Source organism: Gossypium hirsutum, chromosome D12, assembly GCF_007990345.1.
Source record: "Gossypium hirsutum isolate 1008001.06 chromosome D12, Gossypium_hirsutum_v2.1, whole genome shotgun sequence".
In the NCBI taxonomy this organism is placed as follows: domain Eukaryota; kingdom Viridiplantae; phylum Streptophyta; class Magnoliopsida; order Malvales; family Malvaceae; genus Gossypium; species Gossypium hirsutum.
In genome coordinates this window covers 30,242,347-30,266,092 of record NC_053448.1, presented here as the reverse complement: position 1 = coordinate 30,266,092, position 23,746 = coordinate 30,242,347, and the positions used below count along the sequence as shown (strand labels likewise).

General features: G+C 34.1%; 2 protein-coding genes across 2 annotated transcripts; both read left to right on the top strand.

Annotated features, from left to right (window-relative positions):
* The first annotated feature begins 11,681 nt into the window (after positions 1-11,681).
* LOC121224095 (probable receptor-like protein kinase At2g23200) lies at positions 11,682-14,599 on the top strand. Its single transcript, XM_041106622.1, has one exon. The coding sequence runs from the start codon at positions 11,897-11,899 to the stop codon at positions 14,432-14,434; it is 2,538 nt and encodes an 845-aa protein (XP_040962556.1). The 5' UTR covers positions 11,682-11,896; the 3' UTR covers positions 14,435-14,599.
* Positions 14,600-20,263: 5,664 nt separating this feature from the next.
* LOC121224094 (probable receptor-like protein kinase At2g23200) lies at positions 20,264-23,263 on the top strand. The gene has a single exon (XM_041106621.1). It carries the CDS (start codon positions 20,399-20,401, stop codon positions 22,868-22,870), a length of 2,472 nt encoding a protein of 823 aa, XP_040962555.1. The 5' UTR covers positions 20,264-20,398; the 3' UTR covers positions 22,871-23,263.
* The last annotated feature ends 483 nt before the right edge of the window (positions 23,264-23,746 follow it).

The window sequence follows — 23,746 nt, the reverse complement described above, 5'->3', positions numbered from 1 at the left end:
CATGTCAGTCTAATATTTTCATACTAGAATCTTCTAAAATTGAATAATGCATCATGCTATGCAATGCTAAACTTTGTCTTCCACTGTCTCTTATCACTATTTATCCCTTCTTGAATGATAGAAGTCGAATACATAGAAGACTATTCCAATTATTAGCATTAGAGTATTGGTCCACACTCTAACTACATATTTTTCATCTTCGATGATGTTAGTAGAATACACTTAATTTATGTTTGCTAATTCATTCCAAATCAGAGTTAAAGTTACTCTTACAACCCCTATTTCGAGTCCTAGGCCTAAAATTTTTACCTAAAAATTCCTAAAAATAGGGGCTGTAACTTACAGCTCGTGTCCCAAACCATGTGAACCCAAAAATTTACCTAAAATCAAGCCATTTGAAGTTCAATTTATACCTAAACATTCAAACCATTTGGGCACAAAACATACCATTTCAAACATCCTAAATCATCTAACCAATATGCCATTCAAAGGTACCACAATTGCATCAAAACATCATTTACTAAATCAAAATAACATTATCTCATTTCATGCATAGACCTAGTTCAAATATGTGCCAAACCTTATGATAAATCATTATCAATGCGTATACAATAACATCAACTCACAAGTGAGTATACTTGTCCATGAAACAAATGAAATCAACCAAAAGATAGGTAAATTTCCATATGTAATAACATCATTTTGTTCATAAATCTTTTCATAAGATCAAGATTTCATCCATTTGCATACTTACCACTTCCTCTCATTTTCTTACCCGTTGAACCATTTAGAATTACATCGGATACTTGGGAAAGCTCACACATAGTGTGCCTTTACATATAACCATAACATTTCTGTTACATCGATGCTCACACTAGCTGTGAAATGGGGTTGCTCAAACGAGCTGTGGGTGAGAATGTAAGCTACACAATGTTGCTCACACGAGCTGTGGAGAATCCACAACAAATGCAGGACCTCAGCTATCGACAGGACATTCAAGACTGGCACCCGAAACATGAAATCCCTAATGACATGTCGTTTGTATCCTAAGAATTCTTAAGGTTCAACCTGGACTCGATATCCGTCAATTCATCATAGCATGGATATATTTACATATAGGTTCCTTTATATTAAAACAACATAATAAACATTCAATTTAGCTAACATTAAACTGATCACAGTTCATACGAACTTACATTGATAACTAAGGCGTAGAAGTAAAGTCGAACTAATCCGAAACTTTAGCATTTCTTCGATTTAAGTCCAATTGTGGTTTATCTTGATCTAAAAAAATAATTTCATTCAATTAAGTACTTCTAGAATTCAATTCAATACATAACTCATATTTATGTAAAATTACAAATTTTCCCCTAACATTTTAACTTCTCACAATGTAGTCCTTAAGCTCATAACTTGAATATAACTCATTTTAACCTAAATCCATGTTAACCAATGCTATAAAGGGACTTTGAAACAAATCAAAATTATCAACAATTCACAATAAAACCCATGGATTTAAACTTTTAACAATTTAATCCCTAATTACAGTTTTACCAAAAATCACTTAACAAAGCATATTTGTTTTACAACCAAAACTAATAATATATCAAATAACATCAAAAAATATTCAAAAACATCCATGTCAAATCCTTCAACCTTTAAAAATTTTTCAAATTAATCCCTGGGCTAACTATATTAAGCTAAAACGAACTCAAAAATATAAAAATAATTAAAAACGGGGCTTGAATGCATACCCTGAAAGAAGAAATCAAAACTGAAGCTCTCCCCCTCTTCAATGGTGAATTTCGGTAAAGACAAAATGAAATGAGAAAGATGATAACTTTGTTTCAACTTTCTTTACTTATTTTTCTTTTAATTATTCAACTACCATTTTAACCTTTAAAAATTATCCAAATTTCAATAAAACATTGTCCATAACTATCCACTAACTCACTAAATGGTATATTTACCATTCAAGTCCATTAATTTAAGATTTCATAGCCATTCGACCCCTTTAACTAATAGAACTCAACTTTTACTCTTCTTTACGATTTAGTCCTTTTTACCTAATTAAACATATAGACATCAAAATTTCTTAACAAAATTTTAATATGACCTTAATATAATCACGTAAACATTAAATAAATGATAAATTAATAATTTACCTGTCGAAATTGTGGTCCCGAAACTACTATTTCTGACACCACTGAAAATGAGTTGTTATACATTTTACAGCACCCTGAGTTGGTTCGGTTATTGTTGGTTCAGTCTAGGTCAGTGACGACCCGACTGGTCCGATCTAGCCACCTGTCAGATCGCCGACCCGATTTCACATATTAGGCTCGGTTTGACCAATTTTTGGGTCTTGGTCTTAGTTTTAGGCTCTCGGGCCCAATTTACGATCTCAGGTCTAATTTTCAAGTTCAATTACCCATTGGGCCAATTGTTTAACTTGAAAATTAATTTCTAAAAATATCATTTTAATTTTAATTAATTTGATTAATTTAATTTTACTTGATCAAAATTAATTTTCCCAAAAATCACTTATATTTTCTAAATTATTTTTTCAAGAAAATTCTTTAATCAAATTCGCTAGTTGAACAATTCTAACGACCACCTAATTTAATTCTACATCGAATAAATTGACTAAATTAAATTATTTCCAAATTTGTAAAATTTTCTTCTGATTCAAATGCAGTCTGATCGAGCTTTTGTTGAGCTAGGGAGGGATCAATCGAATATATACTATTAGGCTCTAGTGATTACAATTATGTCCAGAAGCATCATTTCGATGATTCATAATTACTTAATCATGAAGTCAATCCATAAGAAGTACCATGATTGAAACTCATTATTTTATACTATTTACGAAAACAATTCATCCAACTGTTTCATCCAATTACCTCATCATGTATGTGTTGCCCTTTTATTATATCCTTAATTCCTTTAATTTAAATTCATTCACTCAATATAATCCTATTTTATCTCATTATCATCATTGTGTCTTCTTAATGATTAATATGATCACTGTTAACAAATGACTGTGATAAATTGTTTGTTCGATAACAAGCAACCCGTGGTGACGTTCCATATTTATCAATCCACACAATGCCAATGAGAGGATATCATTAACTCTTTAATTGAGCTATGAATTCCATTGTTGCTAGTAAAGCCATGACATACATAAGTCATGTACCTAACATACTGACTATGTGCTCAATCATCTTTAGAGCATAAGCCTCAACTTATATCAAAGCACATGAATTGCATACGCATGGTCAGTGACTAACTCATGATTTAGGTAAATCACACCATGAATGTCATAAGTGAATTAATTCACAAACAGATTCAGAATTAATTCATCTTGGGTCTAGTCCAATGTATCATCCTATCAATGAATACATCTATGTCTCTACCCGTGAATTCAACTGCTCTGATAGCCAAGACTAGTCATCTCTCCAATTGGAATTGTAAACGACATAGTAATCCTTCTCAGCATTTGAACCAAATGCTCACTTCGATTCTTTTACGAGATTATGGACTTATTTAGATTATCTACTGAAGTAAGTTACTTTTCTCACAATGTAAACATTCTTACAATGCCACTTATCCTTGGTTTGAACTTAGACAATCAATGAGCTAATATTTGTTTGTCACAATTTCGTTATGCATGCAAAATATAAAAGACAGAAATACAAAAGACATAATAGTGAAATATAAAATTAACTTTATTTGTTTATTCATCGTTCAAATAAATAGAAAACAATTATATGTTTACTGCCATATGAACATATTTCCCAACAACTATGCACGCAAACCAGAGGTTCATAAGGTGAATCCTCCATTATCAGACTTACTACGTACTCACCTCAGCATTTGCCAACATTAAGGCGTCACAGGCGCACTCATAATGGTTCTTATTTTTATACTAGCTTGAACACCATTCACTTTTTAACTCATCTTATCTGACTCATTCTTTGAATAGTACTCGATTACTAAGATTTTGACGGTGAGGTGTTACAAAATCAAGACATAGTATCATGTCTCAAGACATTTCATCAATTATAGGGTCCCCAGGTCAGTTTTTTTTTCATTTTATCGAGACCTTAAGAACATCTTCCCCTCCTTTTCGATTTTTCCTCTCAAATCATTGATTCTAACTTATTTTTCCTCAATTTTGTTTATTTTTTTTTGTGCTTAAAATCACTACCCATCACATTTAAGCACAAAATCATCTATTATTTTCATCACATCAACAAATCATCTAATTCTCAAATCTCAAATATATCAACCTTAACTTTTCATTTTAATTTTTTTGTTAAAGTTAGTTAATTATTTTGTTCCAATATTATTATTTATATGTCATTTTCTTAATTATTACCATTTTAACACATGAAAACACTGTAACACCCTCAACTTGGTCTAGACGTTATGGCCGAACCTGGCGGTGTCATATGGTAGTGTTTTTCGAAAAATGAGTTATCGTCAAAACCCTCTTATCTTAACCGCCTCTTTACACTCTCTTATGCTTAATTCCAAGATGTGCCGATCAATTTCAACGTGATTTGTATTCAAAAGTTATTCTCTTTCAAAACATTATTAATTTTCAAAACGTCACTTATTGCGGAAGCTTTTCAAAACAGTTTGCATGTTTGTGTGAATTTTGTTAAAATGTTTGATCTGTTTTGAAAACTCGATTATCCCTACTACTAGCAGTTGTAAATCAAAACAATAAAAACCCCAAATTAAAAATAAAAATCTAAAGAAGCCATTATTACAGTAAAATACCTCAAAATAAAATCAAAATTATAATTAAATACTAAGCCGAACTAAATAGGTCATGTGGCCACTGCTGCGTCCTCCGTCGCACTGATCCACCTATGTCTGGGGATTACCTGTACAGTCAAATCAAAATGGTGAGTTTACGAAAACTTAGTGTGTAATATAAAGCAAACAGTCAGAAGGCAATGCAACCTAGGCCTAAGCCCATTTCAGTATAGTTTCAATTTCAATTAGGGCCTTAGCACATTACAATACAGAAGCAGTCATGCATTTGGGCCTTGGCCCAATACAGTCTCAATATTCAGTACAGTAACAGATATACAGTATCAAATCCTACCCAGCCAGCCTCTACACTCCAACTCCGTCCAACCCTACACTCCATGTGGGGATATAATCAACCCACCCATCTGTACACTCTAAAAAGTGCGGCATTAAATAGTAGTTCGCAGCAGAGCTGCCAATAACTTAGGCTCGAGGCCTTTCAGTACACTTCCTCCGAACATTATAATTCCCCAACCCAATGTAATGCAATATACATATATGACATGTTGTAACATAATATCATGCATGTAAACAGAGCATACAGTATCAAATCATTGAGACATCATCAGGCTTAATCATATCAGTCATACAGTCAGTTAGGGGTCTAGGTAAACTTGTCGTCCCTACAGTAGGTTCACAGTCGACTTGGGCGACCCGTACAACCTTATCAATCAAACAGTAAAATTGGGCCTACGAGCCCATAAAGTTTGCCCGTGTGGCCCACATGGCCCAAATTGGCCTCGGCCTCTTGATCCATTTTAGTGTAACCCATGCTAGATAACTATTCATATGTGTTTCCACTATTTACTTATATAATCCTTCAAAGTTGTCTACTTAAGTCACTATTACTCAATTATTTGTATCTTAAGCTACAGAATTCCGAATTAAGACCCCCCAAATTTTCCCTGAAACTTGACTCACATATCTTCTTACCATAAAATTTTTAGAATTTTTAGTTTAGCCAGTAAGTACACTTTATTCTTTAAATTTCCCCTACTCTGCTATCTAGTAGTTTCGACCTTTCTGCACTAAAAATTAATTATCTTCTCGTAAAAATTTTGAACTATGTTCTCGTTTGTATATATTGAAAATAAACTCATTCAGAATTTTAAAAATATAAAATATAACCTATGATCATTTTTATACAATTTTTAATAATTTTTGGAAGTCAAGACAGGGGATTCTAAAATCATTTTGACCCTCTCTCACTAAAATTCCATTATCTCATAATATGAAATTCTTTTGCTTACTTCGTTTCTTCTATGAGAAACTAGACTCAAATATATTTAATCCCATATTTTTTGGCCCTCTAAATCAATTCCTACAATTTATGGTGATTTTTTTTAAAATTATCCTACTGTTGTTGTCCAAACAACAAGCAATATCGGCTTTTCGCCGAATCCCTTATTTTTGTGTTTCGGGTACACACCTGGTAACGATTGATGCTACAACGATCCTTGAGCACTCCAGAACCTATAATTGACAAATTCCACTCAATTTATCACGTAATCAATCGAACTAAAACTAAATCTGAAACGAGAAACACATCCCTTAAATGATGAAAAGCTTACCCTAGCACCTCGAAATAGTTGGTTACGCAATAACGTGATGAGACCCTTAATCCACACGAGATGTTGCTGCCAAACTTCACAAACCCTTGAATTAAAGTTGGAAAAATATTGTAAGTCAAAGAGAGCAAAAACTCTACTTACCAGAACGTGCGACGAAAATTGACCCAACGAAACGAAGGTGTGGTAGCCAACAAAAGAGACGGAAACATAAAGAATAATGGAAAGAAAAAATTCAGGTTTGACAACAAAAAAACAAAAGGTAAAGAAGAAAGGGAGAAGAGATGGCATCAGAAAGGTGGGGAGTTTTGGGAAAATCAAAATTTTACAAAAAGGAAATGATAATGCTCAGAAAATCTGATAACCCCAAAATCCACTCCCCTAAATTCTCTCTACCAAACTCCCACTACTCAGATTTCCAATACAACTCAAACTCTCCAACTGATGAGGAAATAAAAATATATTTGTCCTTACACTCACGCAGAGATTCGAACTCTTGACCCTCTGCCAACCAACACTCCCCTTAACCACCAGACCAACAGACCCATTCTGGTAAGTACTTACAAACTTTTAATTAAAAGCCTACTAGCCAGAAATAGGGGTTAAGTCAGAAAAATACTAGAATTTGCCAAAGTCAGGACTTGAACTCAAGACCTCCTAGACTTACCCAGAGCACTTAACCACAAATGCCGATACACAATTGTGTCACATTTTCACAATAACAAAAATAAAAATTTTGGGGCATTACAAACACGATGTTCTTACATATCATTGCATTAAACATCCTTAGACAATCTTAGTTTTACTCAATCTTACCTTAGCAGTTTGGCTTTAGAAGCTTTTAGACAATCCTTGAAATGTATCAAAAAGTCAAACATGCCACTCATAAGAAGCCCCTCAAACGGAACCCAGTCCATCCACCAACTAAAAATGGTATTGTAAATTCTCGTCTAGCCTAACCAATCCTCTTCTCTTCTTTATAAAATTCCTCTTCTTTTTTCATCCTTTGATAATTGTTTTCATCCATCTCAAGATAAAACCAAATTCTATTCTCATTTTGTGACTCACCCTTTATCTATCGATCATCTTATCAATGTCTATTTTTTAAGAGAATTTGGTTTTGTGCATCTTGCCACATTTGAAAATTAACGTTAGATTGAGTTTCTAAATTATATAAAATGTTTGGTTCACCCAAATATTATCCAAGTCTTTTATTTTAATGCAATCTTTGTGTGTGATCCGAACAATAATGAAAACATCACCAACATTTCCTCTTACTTTATGGGACAACTATTTAGCTTGTCCAAAACCCAATTTGTAGAATACCTTATGGGAAAAGGTATTTTTATTTTTAATTAGACTTAATATATTGTGTATTAAATATAATTAAGTTTCTGGATTTATGTCTCTTATTTTTTAGCTTTTCTTTTTCTAGTTAAACTCTATTTTTAGTTTCCCACTTAAACTCTGATTAGTGTAGGTTATTTTAATATTACTTGACCTACGAATTTAGCCTATAAATAGACCATTTTCTACCCTAGAAAGAATTAAACCCATTACACATTTAGGTATTAACTTTTACAAGCTTTCAAATAATTTCGCGCTCACATTTTGAGGGTTCTTATTTTGGGGTTTAGTTTTATCTCCATCTTTTGTACTATTTGTTTTTGTCATTTTAGTGAAATTATCTTTGCTTGTGATTTTTTATCTTCTTCGGAGGGATTTTTCTGTGTAAAATATCTGTGTTTGATCTTTTCAATTTCTTCGTTATTTTACTTATTCGTTGCTTAACCGGGTTTATCCCCAACAAACTAGTATCAGAGCTAGTTCAATTTTTGCAATCAACCCGTTTAGAGATGACAACAACCAGTTTTGATATTGATAAGTTTGATGGCGTCACAAATTTTAATCTGTGATAAGTTCGGATGACAACAATTCTGATTTAGAGCGATCTGAAAAGGGTTCTTATAGAGAAGAAGCTCATAGACCTGGATAAATTAAAATTTGATAGGTTAGATAAAATACTGCTCTATCCATGACTCAATTATATCTAACAAATAATATGTTACAGGAGGTTTGATGGAGAAAACGATATGTACATTATGGAAAGGTTAAAACCCTCTACGTGACAAAGTCTCTAGCTAACCGATTGGTGTTGAAACAATGTCTATACATGTTCTCTATGGATGAAAATGAGCACCTTAAAGGTCACATCAATTAATTTATTACTCTTTTGAATGATTTAAAAAATGTTGAGGTTTAGATTGACGATGAAGATCAAACTATGCTATTATTGTGTTTTTACCCCCTTCATACAAGTCTTTCAAAGAGACCTTGATTTATGGCAGAGATAATCTCTCATTCGAGAATGTGAAAATTCACCTGTTGAGCAAAGACAAACTCGATAATGAGTTTGGTTCGAATAGCAAGTCAGATAGGCAAGCCTCGCTTTTGGTAGCATTAAGGAAGCGAGACAAGATATGTCACTATTGTAAGAAGTTAGGTCACATCAAGGCAGATTGTTATAAACTGCGAAATAAAAGGGTTGTTGAGAGCAATGAGGAAGATTTAACTGGTGTTAATTTGGCCAATGACAAGGGTGATGATTTCTTGTTGGTGTCAACAAGTGAAAGCTTCGAGCTTACGTCTGAGTGGATCCTAGATTCGGGGTGTTCTTTCAACATATGTCCCAACAAGGACTAGTTCTCTACATACAATTCAGTTAAAGGTGGAGTTGTGCGCATGGAGAATAGTTCACCCAGTAGGGTAATCAGTATTGGTACTGTTTAGATTAGGATGAACGATGAGATAATTAAGACACTATCAGATGTCAAACATGCGCTTGACTTAAAGAAAAATCTCATCTCCTTGGGAAATTTAGACTCGAAGGGTTATATAATTAACACCGAGTCAAATGAAATTAAGGTATCCCGTTTGATGGAAGGTAAAAAGATTGATAGTCTTTATGTTCTGGAAGTATCAATAGTGATCGGTGAAATAGGACGTCCCTCGTCTGTTAAGGAGTTGAAGTCGACTCCTTTGAAGCGTAGACAACTTGGTCATAAGAGGGAAAAATGTATAACCGTTTCGTATAAGAGAGGTTCTCTTTTGGATATAAGTTTTGAAAAGATAGGGCACTATGTTTGTGGAAATCAGACCTGAGTCAGTTTTGATTTAGTAGTGCACAAGTCGAAGACTAGAAGACTTTCAACTTCTAAGCACAACTTTGACTTAGTTAATATCCTATATAGTTTGAGATAAGCCCGTGGCGGACTTTGGCAAAGAAGGCGTTGTGGAAATACGAGTTAAGGTAGAGATTTGTGGAGTTATGCCTCATATTTTTAGACTTTTCTTCTCTCAGTTAAACTTTATTTTTAGTTTCCCACTTAAACTATGATTAGTGTAGATTATTTTAATATTATTTGACCTACGAATTTAACTTATAAATAGACCATTTTTTACCCTAAAAAAATTGAACCCATTACACATTTAGGTATTAACTTTTACAAGCTTTGAAAGAATTTTGTGTTTACGTTTTGAGGGATTCTTATTTCGAGTTTTGGAGTTTAGTTTTATCTCCATCTTTTGTACTCATTGTTTTTGTCGTTTTAGTGAAATTATCTTTGCTTGTGATTTTTTATCCTCTTCGAAAGAGTTTTTCTACGTAAAATATTAGTGTTCGATCTTTTCAATTTCTTTGTTATTTTACTTGTTCGTTGCTTAACCGGATTTATCCCCAACAATGTCACATTATAAAATAAATTTATATTATAATATTTATTTTAATTATTAAATATTAATTAATTTATTGTTAACATAATTCAACTAATAGAGCTGATCAAATAATAAAAGTGATAATGACAAATTTAGGGATTCCAATTATCCAGTTTCATTGTTCTATTAGGTTTACGAATATAAAATAATAAGAATAAGAATCTGATGTTAAAAAAATATTTTTTTAAAAATATAAAATTCAAGACTTTTTGAATTTATCTAATATTTTTATAAATTTTAATAATATTTTACAATTTATAAAATTTATAATATATATTTAAGTTTTTAAAAAATTAAACTTTGGAATGAATAAACCTAGTTTATTCTAGCAAAAAAATAAAAACATTCCACTTAATTTTTTATTTTTATAAATGAATTTTTATTTTTGCTGATTTGGTAGTATAACTGTCGTGTTTTATGTCAATACTGTTAATGGCCACGTCAGTGCTATAATGATCAATATTAGTTAAATGACCTATTTACCCAAATTTATTAATTCAAGACTTAATTAGGTGAAAGAAAAAAAGAGAAATATCTTAATTGATTTTTTAGAAAAAGTTTGATGGGCTAAAAGTACCATCAAGCCTAATTCCTAGATTTAAACTTCAAAATATGTTTTCATTGTAAAAGTTGTACAAGTTTTGGGGAAAAGAAGAAAAAGTTGATGGGAGTAAAAGTACCATCAAGCCTAATTCCTAGATTCAAACTTTAAAATATGTTTTCATTGTAAAAGTTGTACAAGTTTTGGGGAAAGAAGAAAAAGTTGATGGGGTAAAAGTACCATCAAGCCTAATTCCTAGATTTAAACTTTAAAATATGTTTTCCTTGTAAAAGTTGTACAAGTTTTGGGGAAAGAAAGAAGCTGCATAAATTTGGCGTGATGAATATTTTTTGTTTATTAAATGATTTACAACTTAATAGAGAAAAGGAAGTGCAGAGAGTCGTGATTATTTTATCATCTCACCGTCCCCACCACTACACTATATAATTCCATGAAAGACCCACAACCAACCACTGCAATTTAATTCAAGGAAAGACCACTTCAATATATATCGGGATTTAAATACGAGTAGAATCCAATTTTTTAAGACTTACATCCAGAATGAAAAGCATTGTACTTTTCGAGATTACTGCAACAACAATAACAGTAGAGTGAAAACATTGCATTTGGGTTGCAAATATAGTGGGGGATATAGGAAACTTGAGTGGAGCCATTTGAACCGCATAAACTACACTAGTTCTTCTTTGTGGTGGGTCTGAGGATTTGCCATTTCTAACTTTCTACCTTCAGAAAGGATACAAAGTTTGGGGATAATGTTGTACTCAATCTGATGTTTCTTCACACTTTACAAACTTAAAATCTTCAAATGCAGAATTTGATGCAGTATGAGTGAAATTATTGAACAGACTTGAATGCAATGGATTAAGACAGCTAAAAAAAGTCAATGATTTAAAACGACAAGAAACCATCAACCGGCGTGATTAATAAATATATTCATTATAAACCAACTAACTGGTGTTGTTGAACTAAGGAAAAGTAAAAAACGTTGGGTTCTTTAGAACAGTAAACGCCGTGATCAGAATAGACGTATCAAGGAAAATGGATAAGTTTACTGTATCCATACAACATGAATCTTAGTCAAGTCGTCAACCAAGCCCAAGGTCTTTCTTTTTAGCCATTATTGTCCTTCACTAAACCAAACCACCTTCTTGGCCATCAACCAGTTTCAATGGGAAACCTATGGTTCCTCAACCTACTCTTGCCTTTGTTTCTTCTTCAGTTGTTTCCTATTTTGGTTGTCTCAAAACCCTATGTTTTTCCTGAAAAATACTTCATCAACTGTGGGTCTGATTCTTCCCTCCCACTGGGCAGTAGGAAATTTGTTGGTGACATGAACCCAAACTCCTCCTCTGTCACAAATGGCAAAACTGTGAAAGACAGCAGCCAGCAGTCATCGTTAGACTCGGGTCTGTATCAAACAGCAAGGTTTTCAGGACACCCTTTTTCCTATGATCTCGATATCACTGACAAAGGCCTGTATGTGGTACGCCTTCATTTCTTTCCTTTTCCTAATCTAGCTGATGCTTTATTCAATGTTTCAGCTTCAAGTAAGTCTCTGCTATCCAATTTCAGTGTAAGAAACACTACTTCTGTCCCTGTGATTAAGGATTTCTTAGTGCCTATTAGTTCATCCAAGTTTAGAATCTTCTTCATCCCCGCACATCAATCATCTATTGCATTTGTGAACGCCATAGAAGTTTTTCTTGTTCCGAGTCTAAAGGATAACCGAACTCATCTGAGTTCTGCAGGAAGTAAGGGTCTTTACCAGGGTTTGCCCTCTCAGTTGCTTAGAACACTTCATAGAGTTGCTTTTGGGAGCCCATCCCCATCCATTAATGACTCAACAGTCGTTGCATCAGAATGGGTAGCTGATGATGACTACATAGTTGTTCGAAATTGGGCCAAAAATTGTAGTTATCAATCGACTATTAAGCTACACTACGATGATGAAACTATGGATACTGATAACTATACTGCAGCCTCTCGAAACTTTATCCCCGATCGTGTCTATATGGGTTGCAAAAATGTAGCCCTAAATGATGGGCAGTCATCAAAGTCTACTAACATTACTTGGCATTTCAATGTCAGTAGGAACGCCCAGCATCTTGTCCGACTCCATTTCTGTGACATTCTTAGTAAGTCACCCAACACTGTCAATTTCAGCGTCTCTATATACAATAACTTCAGCCAACAAATCGATCCTTACCAGTATTCTGTCAACACGGCTGCTCCATTCTACAATGAGTTTGTGGTTGACTCAGGTGAGTCTGATTTCATTAGTGTTAGTATTGTTCCTTGGGAGGGCTTTACAGAGAGATTTGCTTACCTGAATGGACTCGAGATCATGGAGTTCATCACTCAACCAGGTTTGGAACCTAACATTAGTGAGCCAAAAGGGAAGAATTCAGTGTTTATCATAATCGGTTCAGTCATTGGGTTTGTTGTTCTTTGTAGTTTGGTAGTGACATACTTGTTTAAGAAACGAAGAAAAGCTAGATCTTTTGAGCCAATGCCTTCATATGGTACCCTTCCTTTTGGAGGAGCGAGTCCTTATATCGGAATAAGCTCGAAATCAGTCAACCCCCCTCCTGTTCCCAACTTAAACCTGAAGTTAAAGATGCCTTTTGCTGAAATATTAGAGGCAACCAATAACTTCGAGGCTAAGTTGTTGATTGGGGAAGGAGGCTTTGGTAAAGTCTACAAAGGGATTCTAAGAAATGGTCTCAAAGTTGCAGTCAAAAGAAGTGAGTCCAAACATGGCCAGGGGCTTCCTGAATTCCAAACTGAGGTAATGATTCTATCCAAGATTCGACACCGCCATCTTGTTTCACTGATTGGATATTGCGATGAAGGGTCTGAGATGATACTGGTTTATGAGTTCATGGAGAGAGGGACTCTTAGGGATCATCTTTACAAGTTGGGAGGGAATCCGGAGAGATCATCTTCACTGTCTTTATTGACATGGAGGCAAAGACTCGAAATTTGTATTGGTGCAGCCAAGGGTCTTCATTATCTCCATACTGGTTCGGATGGAGGAATCATTCACCGCGATGTTAAGTCCACAAATATCCTGCTTGATGAGCAATATGTAGCAAAAGTTGCAGATTTCGGCCTTTCAAAGTCCGGCCTTCTGAATCCAGATGAGTTCAGTACCGGCATCAAAGGCAGCTTCGGGTATCTGGATCCTGAGTATTTTAGATGCCTTCAGTTCACCGAAAAATCTGATGTTTATTCTTTCGGTGTTGTACTCCTTGAAGTGCTTTGCGCTAGACCAGCTATCATTAACTCACATAGGAAGGAGGAGATAAACTTAGCAGAGTGGGGACTGATTTGGTTAAACAAAGGGGAACTGGAAAAGATCATTGATCCTTCAATGGCTTCCCAGATTAATCCAAATTCACTGAGAAAGTTCAGTGAAATAGTTGAGAAATGCCTGAAGCCAACTGGAGCCAGCAGACCAACAATGCTTGACATATGCTGGGACTTGGAATACACATTGCAGCTACAGCAGACAGCGGTGCGCCGAGAGCCGCACGAGGACAGTGCCATAGATGCTTCTTTCAACATGTCGTCGAGACCTTTCCAACGGTTGCCTTCAAACAATTGCCCGATTGAGAAAGTTGACGTGCCTATGGAAAACGACGATGGTTCGGATACAACAGAAAGTGGTGTGTTCTCCCAGCTGAGGATTGATGGTGGGAGATAGTATCATGTCTTTTGGGCTGCTAATTTGTCTCCTTAGATACTAGTTACTACTACTTTTTCACTGTATTGATGTTTAATTGAACGTATCTTGTATCGTCTAAAATCCTATATTCGGCTGCTGCTAACGAGTGCCCTTAATTTATGAAGATATTACCCTATAAAGTTACTTAAAAAGCCCTTGTAGACTAGAATTGTTCATGAGCCGGTTTAGGTTCGGGTCGGATCTAAGCATAGTATTAATACATTTTATACTTGCTCAAGTTTGGCCCGACCCAAAATGAGTTTAAAATTTTGGCTAAGCTTGCCCATATTTGTAAATGGCTAAATTAAACCTATTTGAGACCCATCATATTATTTTTTAAAATTGTAAAAAATTATATTAATATTATTCTTAATTTAATATTTAATATTTAATAATTTTTTATTTATTAAAATTTTATATATAGTGATCTTAAGATTTTTTTTAACGTTTACATTATACTACAATTATATATTAGTACTATAGATTTAATTTGTGTTATAAAGTACATAATATAAAACATTACAACATTAGAAAACAAGTTGGGATTGGGCTTCGAATGTTCAAGTCCAAGCCCGACTCATTTTTTAAACGAGCTTTGGTTTTTGCCCAAGCTCATTTTTCATGTCTAATATTTTTACCCAAACCCTCCCAAATTTCGAACGAGACTTTAGGCTTGGGTAGATAGCTTGACCCATGAACAGGTCTATCGTAGACTCATAATTCAAATAGTTTCAATTAGACCTAGAAGAGATAATAAAAACATTGAGTTTTCGATCTTGTTGATGTCATTTTTAGTGAACTAGGTTGGAGTGTGGATGGGTTGTAATAGTATGCAAAAGGAGAAAAAAAAAGTGAAAGGGCGTCGAAGATCAGTTTGATTGGAATAAAAATTCACCGTCAAACTTTAACTTTAAGAAACTGAAAGGGTTAATACATATGGAGGTACCTAAACTTGGTAACTTGTATCTACTTGGTACCTAAATTTTTTTGGGGACCTAACTAGTATCTAAACTTGAAAGTTGTAAGCCAACTTGTTACTTTTTTAGGTACTTGACTAACACCGTTAAAATACACTGACATGACACTAATTACTAATAGCATGATGATGCGTGGCAATCTCACAATTTGACACGTGACAAAATAAGAATATTTGAAAATTTAAAAAAATATTGTCATATGTCAAAATGTGAGGCTACCATGTGTTACCATTATTAGTCACTAGTGCCATGTCAGCGCCACATCAATGTATTTTAACAGTATTAGTAGGTATCTAAAAAAAGTGCCAAGTTGGCTTCTAATTTCCAAATTTAGGTACCAAGTAGGAATAAGTTGCCAAGTTCAAGTACCACAATGTATATTAACAATAGAAACATTTTTTGAGAGAAATCTAAGTTTTAATGAATTGAAGTGATATTTAAATACTGAAAAATTCAAGAACTAGAACCTAAAAATAAACAACTGTGATTCCATGATCAACAAACTCTTAAAAAATCAACAACAATATTAAAATGCTAAAAAAGACCAAAGCTGTTTTGACTTATTCATGCAACAGCTGAGGTAGTTTTTCAACACTCATTCTTAATTTAGTTCCTGCAAATCCCAAACCTTCCTTTAATAAATTCAATTTTTTTCCTCGACAAAACTTTAGTAAAAATAGCTACTAGTTGAAGATTAATCTTGCAATACTTTAATCCAAACAGATTCTACCTTTTGCTCATCTCTAAGAAAGATTAATTCAATATTAATTCTTGATTTTTCCATGAAAAATAAGATTTTTTTAGACATCAATAGCTGTTTGATTATCCACAAACACCTTTTTGGGATTTTCTTGTTTTAAGTTCAAATCAAGCATCACTTTTCTAAGCCATTAGACTTGATTTGTAGTGGTTGTTGTTGCAATGAATTTCTCTTTAATTGTAGATTGTGCAACAATTTCTTACTTTTTAGAACACCAAGAAAATACTATTGAATCAAGATTTAAACCATACCAAAGGTGCTCTTCATATCATAAAAAGAACCACCCCAGTCACTTTAGAATATACTTGCAACACGTACTTCTGATTTTGAAATTCAGTGTTCTTTTAACATATCTCATCACCCTTTTAATTTCTCTAAAATGAGTGTTAATTGCACAATTAATTAATCTAGATAGAAAACTTACAACATGTAAAATGTCAGGTCTAGTAGTTGTAGGATACATGAGACAACCAACCACACTTTTGTAAGGAGTCTCATCTACTTTTTCAACTTTATCGCTCTTGCTTTAACTTCTTCTAACATATTGGAATAGTTGTTTCTTTGCAATTTCAATTCTGAACTTTTTGAAAATCTCTCTTGCTAGATGAACACTTCATTTTGCTTTTACTTGATTTTCATTCCCAGAATATAAATCGTTTCATCAAGAAAATATGTTGCACATGTTCTTTAAACTTCTTAACAAGTTCATCATTGTTTCTTATAACCAGCAGGTCATTTACATATTGTAACACCTCACACCCGACCCGATTGCCGGATCCAAATGTGAGATGTTACATTATGTTGCAGAAACAACTCAAACTACTACAACATAAATACATTCCATTCATTCATATGCATGCATTTATACACCTATTAATTTCATTCATCAACTTACGGGGTTATACAGGTTAATTTCGAAGTTAGGACTCAAACTAAACTCAAATGTTGAAATTTTAAATTTATGTCTCGAGATAGGGATATCCATGTCTCGAGATAGGTTATAAATAATTTTGATATTTTTAGCTTCAAAGTTAACATTTATCGAGACACTGCATGTTGTGTCTCGAAGAAAGGTCATTTATGTCTCGAGACTAGGTCTCGACTTGTCTCGAGATCAACCTCTCCTGTTTTCTCATTTTTGCTTCGATGTTTGAATGTCTCGAGACAAGGGGTTCCTGTCTTGATACTTGGAATAAGGCAAATTCTCTTTAACTTCAATGTTCTTTTATCTCAAGACAAAAACCACTTGTCTCAAGACCTGGGATCAATTGTCTCGAAACTATACAAATATGTCTCGAGACCTCAGGCACTTGAATGCAAAATTTAAATAAAATTTGTTCCAGCGATCTTGAGACATATTCTTTGTATATTTAGACTCAAATGACAAATCTGTCACAATTCATTGAGGCAAATTAAGGTCATTTCAACACTTAATGAGCTTGTTGTATAGCGTTTTTATGTATTTTTATTTCATTTTTAGTTTTTATTGCTTTGTGTTTAATTTATGCAAAATAAGAGCTTTTATGCAATTTTGAGTTATGTTATGACCTAATGGGCCACTCTGGGCCTAGGGATGATCTAACAGCTCTATCTAGTGTGTAAGACACTATTTTCAGGCTTAGAAGGTGAGGGACGACTACAGTGTCACGACACCGATCCTATGGTGTCGCGACACCGAGTGACGAACAAAAAAAATTAATTAAAGGTATTTTAGTCTTCACAATGTACCTTATTCAAAATTTTGGGTTGTTTAGTAACCCTAATTAGGTCTGAGCATAAACTCTATAAATAGGCATGTTAAGTCTCATTTAAGGAGGCTTGGCCAAGTGAACCATTTTAGTATTTTTTTAGGTTTTTAGTTTAGTTTTATTTTCTTTTTAGTTTAGTCCTTTTTATTCTTTTGTTATTGTTTTAACTTGAATTCGATTTCAATCCAAGGCTTTAATATATTAGTTTTTCATTATTTTGTTGTTGATTCCAGTTGCAATCGAGGTGATCTTCGCGACTGTTAAAGGAGATTTCGCATCCGAGTTTCAATTGATATAGAAAACAGATTTCTTTCTCTACTCCTTACTTTTATTTAATTTGTTGTTTTGCATGTTAAATATGAGTTTAAGAATTATTTTATTTCAATCCATGAATAGATAATTTCCTTATGAAGTTTAATGAACGGATGTGTGAATAATTAACAAATGAACGAGGGCTGAAATCTGAGTTAGTTGGTTTAAATTATGTGCGATTAAACCCTAGGGAGTGACGCCCCTAAGAAGTAATTTAGGATAAACAAGATAGAGAGATAAGTTTACCAAGTACCTCATTATTTATCCTGATAAAAAAGTGAAGCCGAGAGGTAAGCATGTATTGGCCGATTAGTTAGTTAGTTAGAGGCCAAGAGGTAAGCATGTATTGCTCGATTAGTTAATTAGTTAGAGGCCAAGAGGTAATAATTAGTTAATTAATAGCTAGCTCGGTAAAACCCGAGTTCTGAAGTTAATTAGGATCACAGAAGTGAGTTAAGCTCTTGCTTGTTTTATTGGATTATTTTCGATTGTTAAATTGGTTAATTTTTAGTTTAATTAAATTTTAGGTTAATTAGATTAATTGATGTTTATTTGATTTTTTTGTAATATAATTTTAAATCGATACTATTTTGATTTATTAGTGTAGAGAATTATTTTCGGTTTAATTCAACCTCCCTTGGGTACGATCCTCAAAATACTTTTTGAAGTGTTTCATTGTAACATTCTTCTATATTACAATTTGATCCGTATACTTGTGGACACTGCTGTTTAATTAATTATCTATTTTGTTGAAGTATTTCCAATCCAAACGTTCGCACGTCTGGCGGCGGTCAAGTTGTTAGCGCTGTTGCTGGGGATGTTTCGGCATTAGACTTGCATTTAATTTTATGCATTTGAGTGAGTGATGCAAGGCTAAAAAAAGGAAAAGGAAAAGGAAAGGGAAAAGGTAGATGAATTATTTTATTTTTGGAAATTTTATATAAATTTTATAATATATTTATAATTTTTAATTAATTTTAATATTTTAACTATTATTGAACGGTTAAATTTATTATTAACTCTTTAAATTAACATGTCATGTCATAAAAAATAATAGATGAATGAATAAAATATAACAATTTGATAATGTTAATCATGTATAGGTAACTTTTAAAAATTGAATAATTAAAATATAATTTTAAATAAAGCTTAGAAAACCTATTATTATTTAGTTGTCATCTTGTTTTTAAGTTAGATGTAGAGACATAATATCTCTCAATTTACTTTTTAATTTAAGAATTTGAATAATTTATAAAATAATTTAAAAATTGCATAAAAACAAACTAACCCATTATAATAATTTTATAATTTCAGTTCAATTAATTTAATTAATGAATTAGGTTAAATATTTAAATTATGGTATAATTTTTAGAGGTTGAGGTTTAAAGTTTTCAAAATAGTTATATAGCAATCTAATAGTTACAAAAATATTTAAATCATAGCTTTTCACGCACTTCAGTAAAAATGAGGTGAATATTAATATGTTTAGAATAAAATATATAAGATATCCTTAAAAAGAAAATAATATAAATATAATTTGAAGCTTAATATACAATATTTGAAAAGTCACTTTTGAAAATGTTTAGCTTTTATTTAACCATTTTGAAATGTTTGATATTTATTTGAACATTTTTCTAAATGTTAGTCCTGATCAAATTTAGGCATTTAGTTTTGCTTGATTCAATTAATAAAAACCGCCGGTCAGGCTTCGTTTAAACTGCATTACATAACAATTCAAAACCTATCCCAGTCCTTGTTTTACTTCACAATTACAGCTTGTGGTGCTCAATGGACGCCTCCCATACGACCTTCACAATTATTGTCATACTTCCACAAAAAAATTGCAACAACTCATTCAATCAATTTGGACGCTTTCATAGATATTTTTATAACTTTGCCATGAAATTCCAAGCTTAAATTGACATCCATTTGCCCGTATAGCCCATACTGTCCTCTACTGCATCAACAAAATCTATATACTTCAAGGGGCATTTTAAATAATTCCCAAGTCAAAATTGCTTAGAATTTTCTCAGAGCCTGTTTTGGTTCATAAGTCTATAGATTCCCTATGTTGACTTGTCTTCAACCCTTGGAATAGTCATTTTGATTCACATAATTGCACATTGGTCTGAGTGAAAGAAACCAAATGAAAATTCAAGCAAGATACAGCAAATCAATGGAGGATAAACTCCATGAACCTTTAATTCTTCTCCTTTTTCTGGTCCTTTTCTCATCTTATCAACTACCCTCTTCAGCATACACTCTTCCAGACAAGTATTTCATCAACTGTGGATCAAACATCAACTTAAATATCACTTCTCGGACTTATGTTGGTGACATGAATCCTGGTCTTGTCTCCTTTACTAAACAGAACAGTTATTTCACTAACAACAAGCAGGCATCCAAAACATCCCCAGCTCTATATCGAACGGCAAGAATTTTCAGGCAGAAATCTTCGTACGTGTTCAAAATCGACAGCGACGGTCCTTACCTGGTACGCCTTCATTTCTTCGGTTCGAAAAAACTCTCGGCTGCTGTTTTCGATGTTTTAGTTCCTGGTTTCCTGCTCTTGCATAATTTCAAACTCCAAAACAGTAGCAACACTGCTGTCATAAAGGAATTTATTTTAAGCATTCCTGTAAGTAACTTTTCAATCGACTTTGTACCTCAAGGACCTTCTTTCGCATTCGTAAATGCGATCGAGGTCTTTCCAGCTCCTCCGGGCTTCATTAATGATGATGATGAAAATGGTTACAAAGGGATACTCTCTCAACCTTTACAAACAATTCATAGGATTAATGTTGGTGGCCCTACCCTTACACCAAAAAATGACACTTTATTGAGAAAATGGCTTCCCGATGACAATTATCTGTATCATGCAGACGCTGCAAAGGGGAGCCGATTCCTACCAGTTAAACCTACTTATTTGGCCCCTTTTAACCAATTTATTGCACCAGATCTTGTATATATGACTGCCAAAGAGATGAATATAAGTACCACCAGTATGGTGTCAGAAAACATCAACATAACATGGTCCTACAATGTAACTCCAAATGCCCAGCACTTGGTTCGGGTTCATTTCTGTGACATTGTTAGCTCTTCACCGAGTAAGATACGGTTTCTTCTCTATATAGGTAGCTACTTGAGCCAGGAAATCGATCCTTATAAAAGAATGGGGCGATTGGCAACTCCGTTCTTTGTCGACTTTGTGGTTGATTCTGATGATTCAGGACTCATGAACATCTCCATAGGGCCTGATAGTAGTTCTTCGGTGAAAAATGCCTTTCTGAATGGGGTTGAGATAATGGAAATGATGAGAGAATCCGAGTTTGTTAAGCCCAAGCAGAAGTCTGTCTTTGTTATTGTCGGTCCGTTCCTTGGAGGTCTAGTTCTTGTCTGCATCTTCGGAGGTCTGTTATTTATCAGATTGCGCTGCAGGAAGTCTGAGTCCGTTGGAACTTCGAAATGGCCATCATTCACTGCATATAAAGGAAGTGCGCCCAGTAATAAGATGTCTCAACAGTCATCACCGAGCAGAGAAGGCACCACCAATGCCTCACCTGTCCCTGATTTGTATCTGGGTTTGAAGATACCATTTTTCGAGATTCAATTAGCTACAAACAACTTCGACAAGAAGTTGCTTATCGGTAAGGGTGGATTAGGTAATGTTTATCGAGGAACTCTTAGAACTGGTGTGAAAGTGGCTGTCAAACGAAGTGAGCCAGGGTCAAGTCAAGGCATCCCGGAATTTCTGACGGAGATCATGGTTTTATTCAAAATTCGCCATCGCCATCTTGTTTCCTTGATTGGATATTGTGACGAAGGGTTGGAGATGATACTGGTGTATGAGTTCATGGAGAAAGGAACCCTAAGGGAACACCTATATAACTCAAAACTGCCTTGCTTGTCTTGGAAGCAAAGGCTTGAAATATGCCTCGGTGCAGCAAGAGGACTTGACTACCTTCACAAAGGTGCAACTGGGGGTATCATTCATCGAGATGTCAAGTCAACAAACATCTTGCTTGATGAGAACCTTGTAGCAAAAGTAGCTGATTTTGGCCTTTCAAAATCAGGTCCTCCAGGTCATACCCATGTTAGCACGTTTGTTAAAGGAACTTTTGGTTATCTTGATCCAGAGTACTTCATGACACAGCAGCTGACACAAAAATCCGATGTTTTTTCATTCGGTGTGGTTCTTCTTGAGGTGCTATGTGCAAGGCCAGCTATCAATCCTACACTTCCAAGAGAGCAAGTGAACCTAGCCGAATGGGGAATGTTTTGCAAGAAGAAAGGACTGCTTGACCAGATTGTTGATCCATCAGTAAAAGCTCAGATCAACCCCAACTCATTAAGAAAATTTGTAGAGATAGCTGAGAAATGTCTGCAAGAATATGGTGCTGATAGGCCTAGCTTGAGTGATGTGGCATGGGACTTGGAGTATGCTTTACAGCTTCAGCAAACTGCAGTTGTTCAAGAGCCATATGACAGCACCACTGGGGCTTCGAGCTTGTTACGGTTGTCATGTATCCGGCGTTTGCCGTCAATTACTGCTGAATTCTATAGTGATGAAATGTCCCTTTTAGGGGAGGCTGAAATTGGCACTGTTTTCTTATCCTAGAGATTTCTATTGAACTTCTAGACTTTGTTTATAATCTTATGATGGTCATATGCCTTAGAATGCCTAATTTACACATTGATCTTACCTTACCAAAGAGAAATGAGAGAAGTCTTTTGGACGAAAGAGTTAACTTGCATCGCAAGACAATTTTTCGGGCTTTAGGGAGAACTTCGGCCGTTTCTTTCAGGTTGCAGATAGCCGGGAAAGCTATGGACTGCATCCAGGATAAACATCCCTAGAGACTCTTATCAGCCTTCTTCAGAAAAAAAGAATCTCGAAACCCGAAAAACCGAAAATTGGTATTTAGTCAAAACAAGAGTGTTATTGCAGGGTTTATGTTTATACTTGATCACTCCATTGAAGATTTAATCTGATTCATTATGCTTTACTTCATTTTGCAATGAACAAATGCTATCATGAAGCTCTGATATTTGTTTGTAATTTACCGAAAAGATAAGAAACAAAGGCTACTTTGAAGTTGCCAAGAACAAGCCAAAAAGACATGAAAAATGGTGTTTGCAACCTCATAGATTAATCTATAATTTGGGGAAAAAAATTATTTCTCTTTTAACAATGAAAAATACATCCCTAGAAAAGCCCTAAGAAATCCTATGAGACATTTGCAATGCCGTATACGAGACAGAATCAATAAATCCTCTTAAACTGTACACATAGATACAAAAGTTACATATACCACACTCTTCACAAATTACGAACCAGAAGGACTAAAAAGAATTGAACAACATGAATCTGAAGGATAGTTTACTAATGACCAGGACCTTTTTTACTAGGTCCAGCAGCCATAGTTGTCACTTGCTTCTCTGCTAAACCCTGACCGCTCCTATCTTCAACCGAATTCGAACCAACCTGAACATC

Bases quoted from the DNA above. Each gene is read 5' to 3' on its own strand.
- LOC121224095 (XM_041106622.1), top strand. From the start codon at position 11,897: ATGGGAAACCTATGGTTCCTCAACCTACTCTTGCCTTTGTTTCTTCTT.
- LOC121224094 (XM_041106621.1), top strand. From the start codon at position 20,399: ATGAAAATTCAAGCAAGATACAGCAAATCAATGGAGGATAAACTCCAT.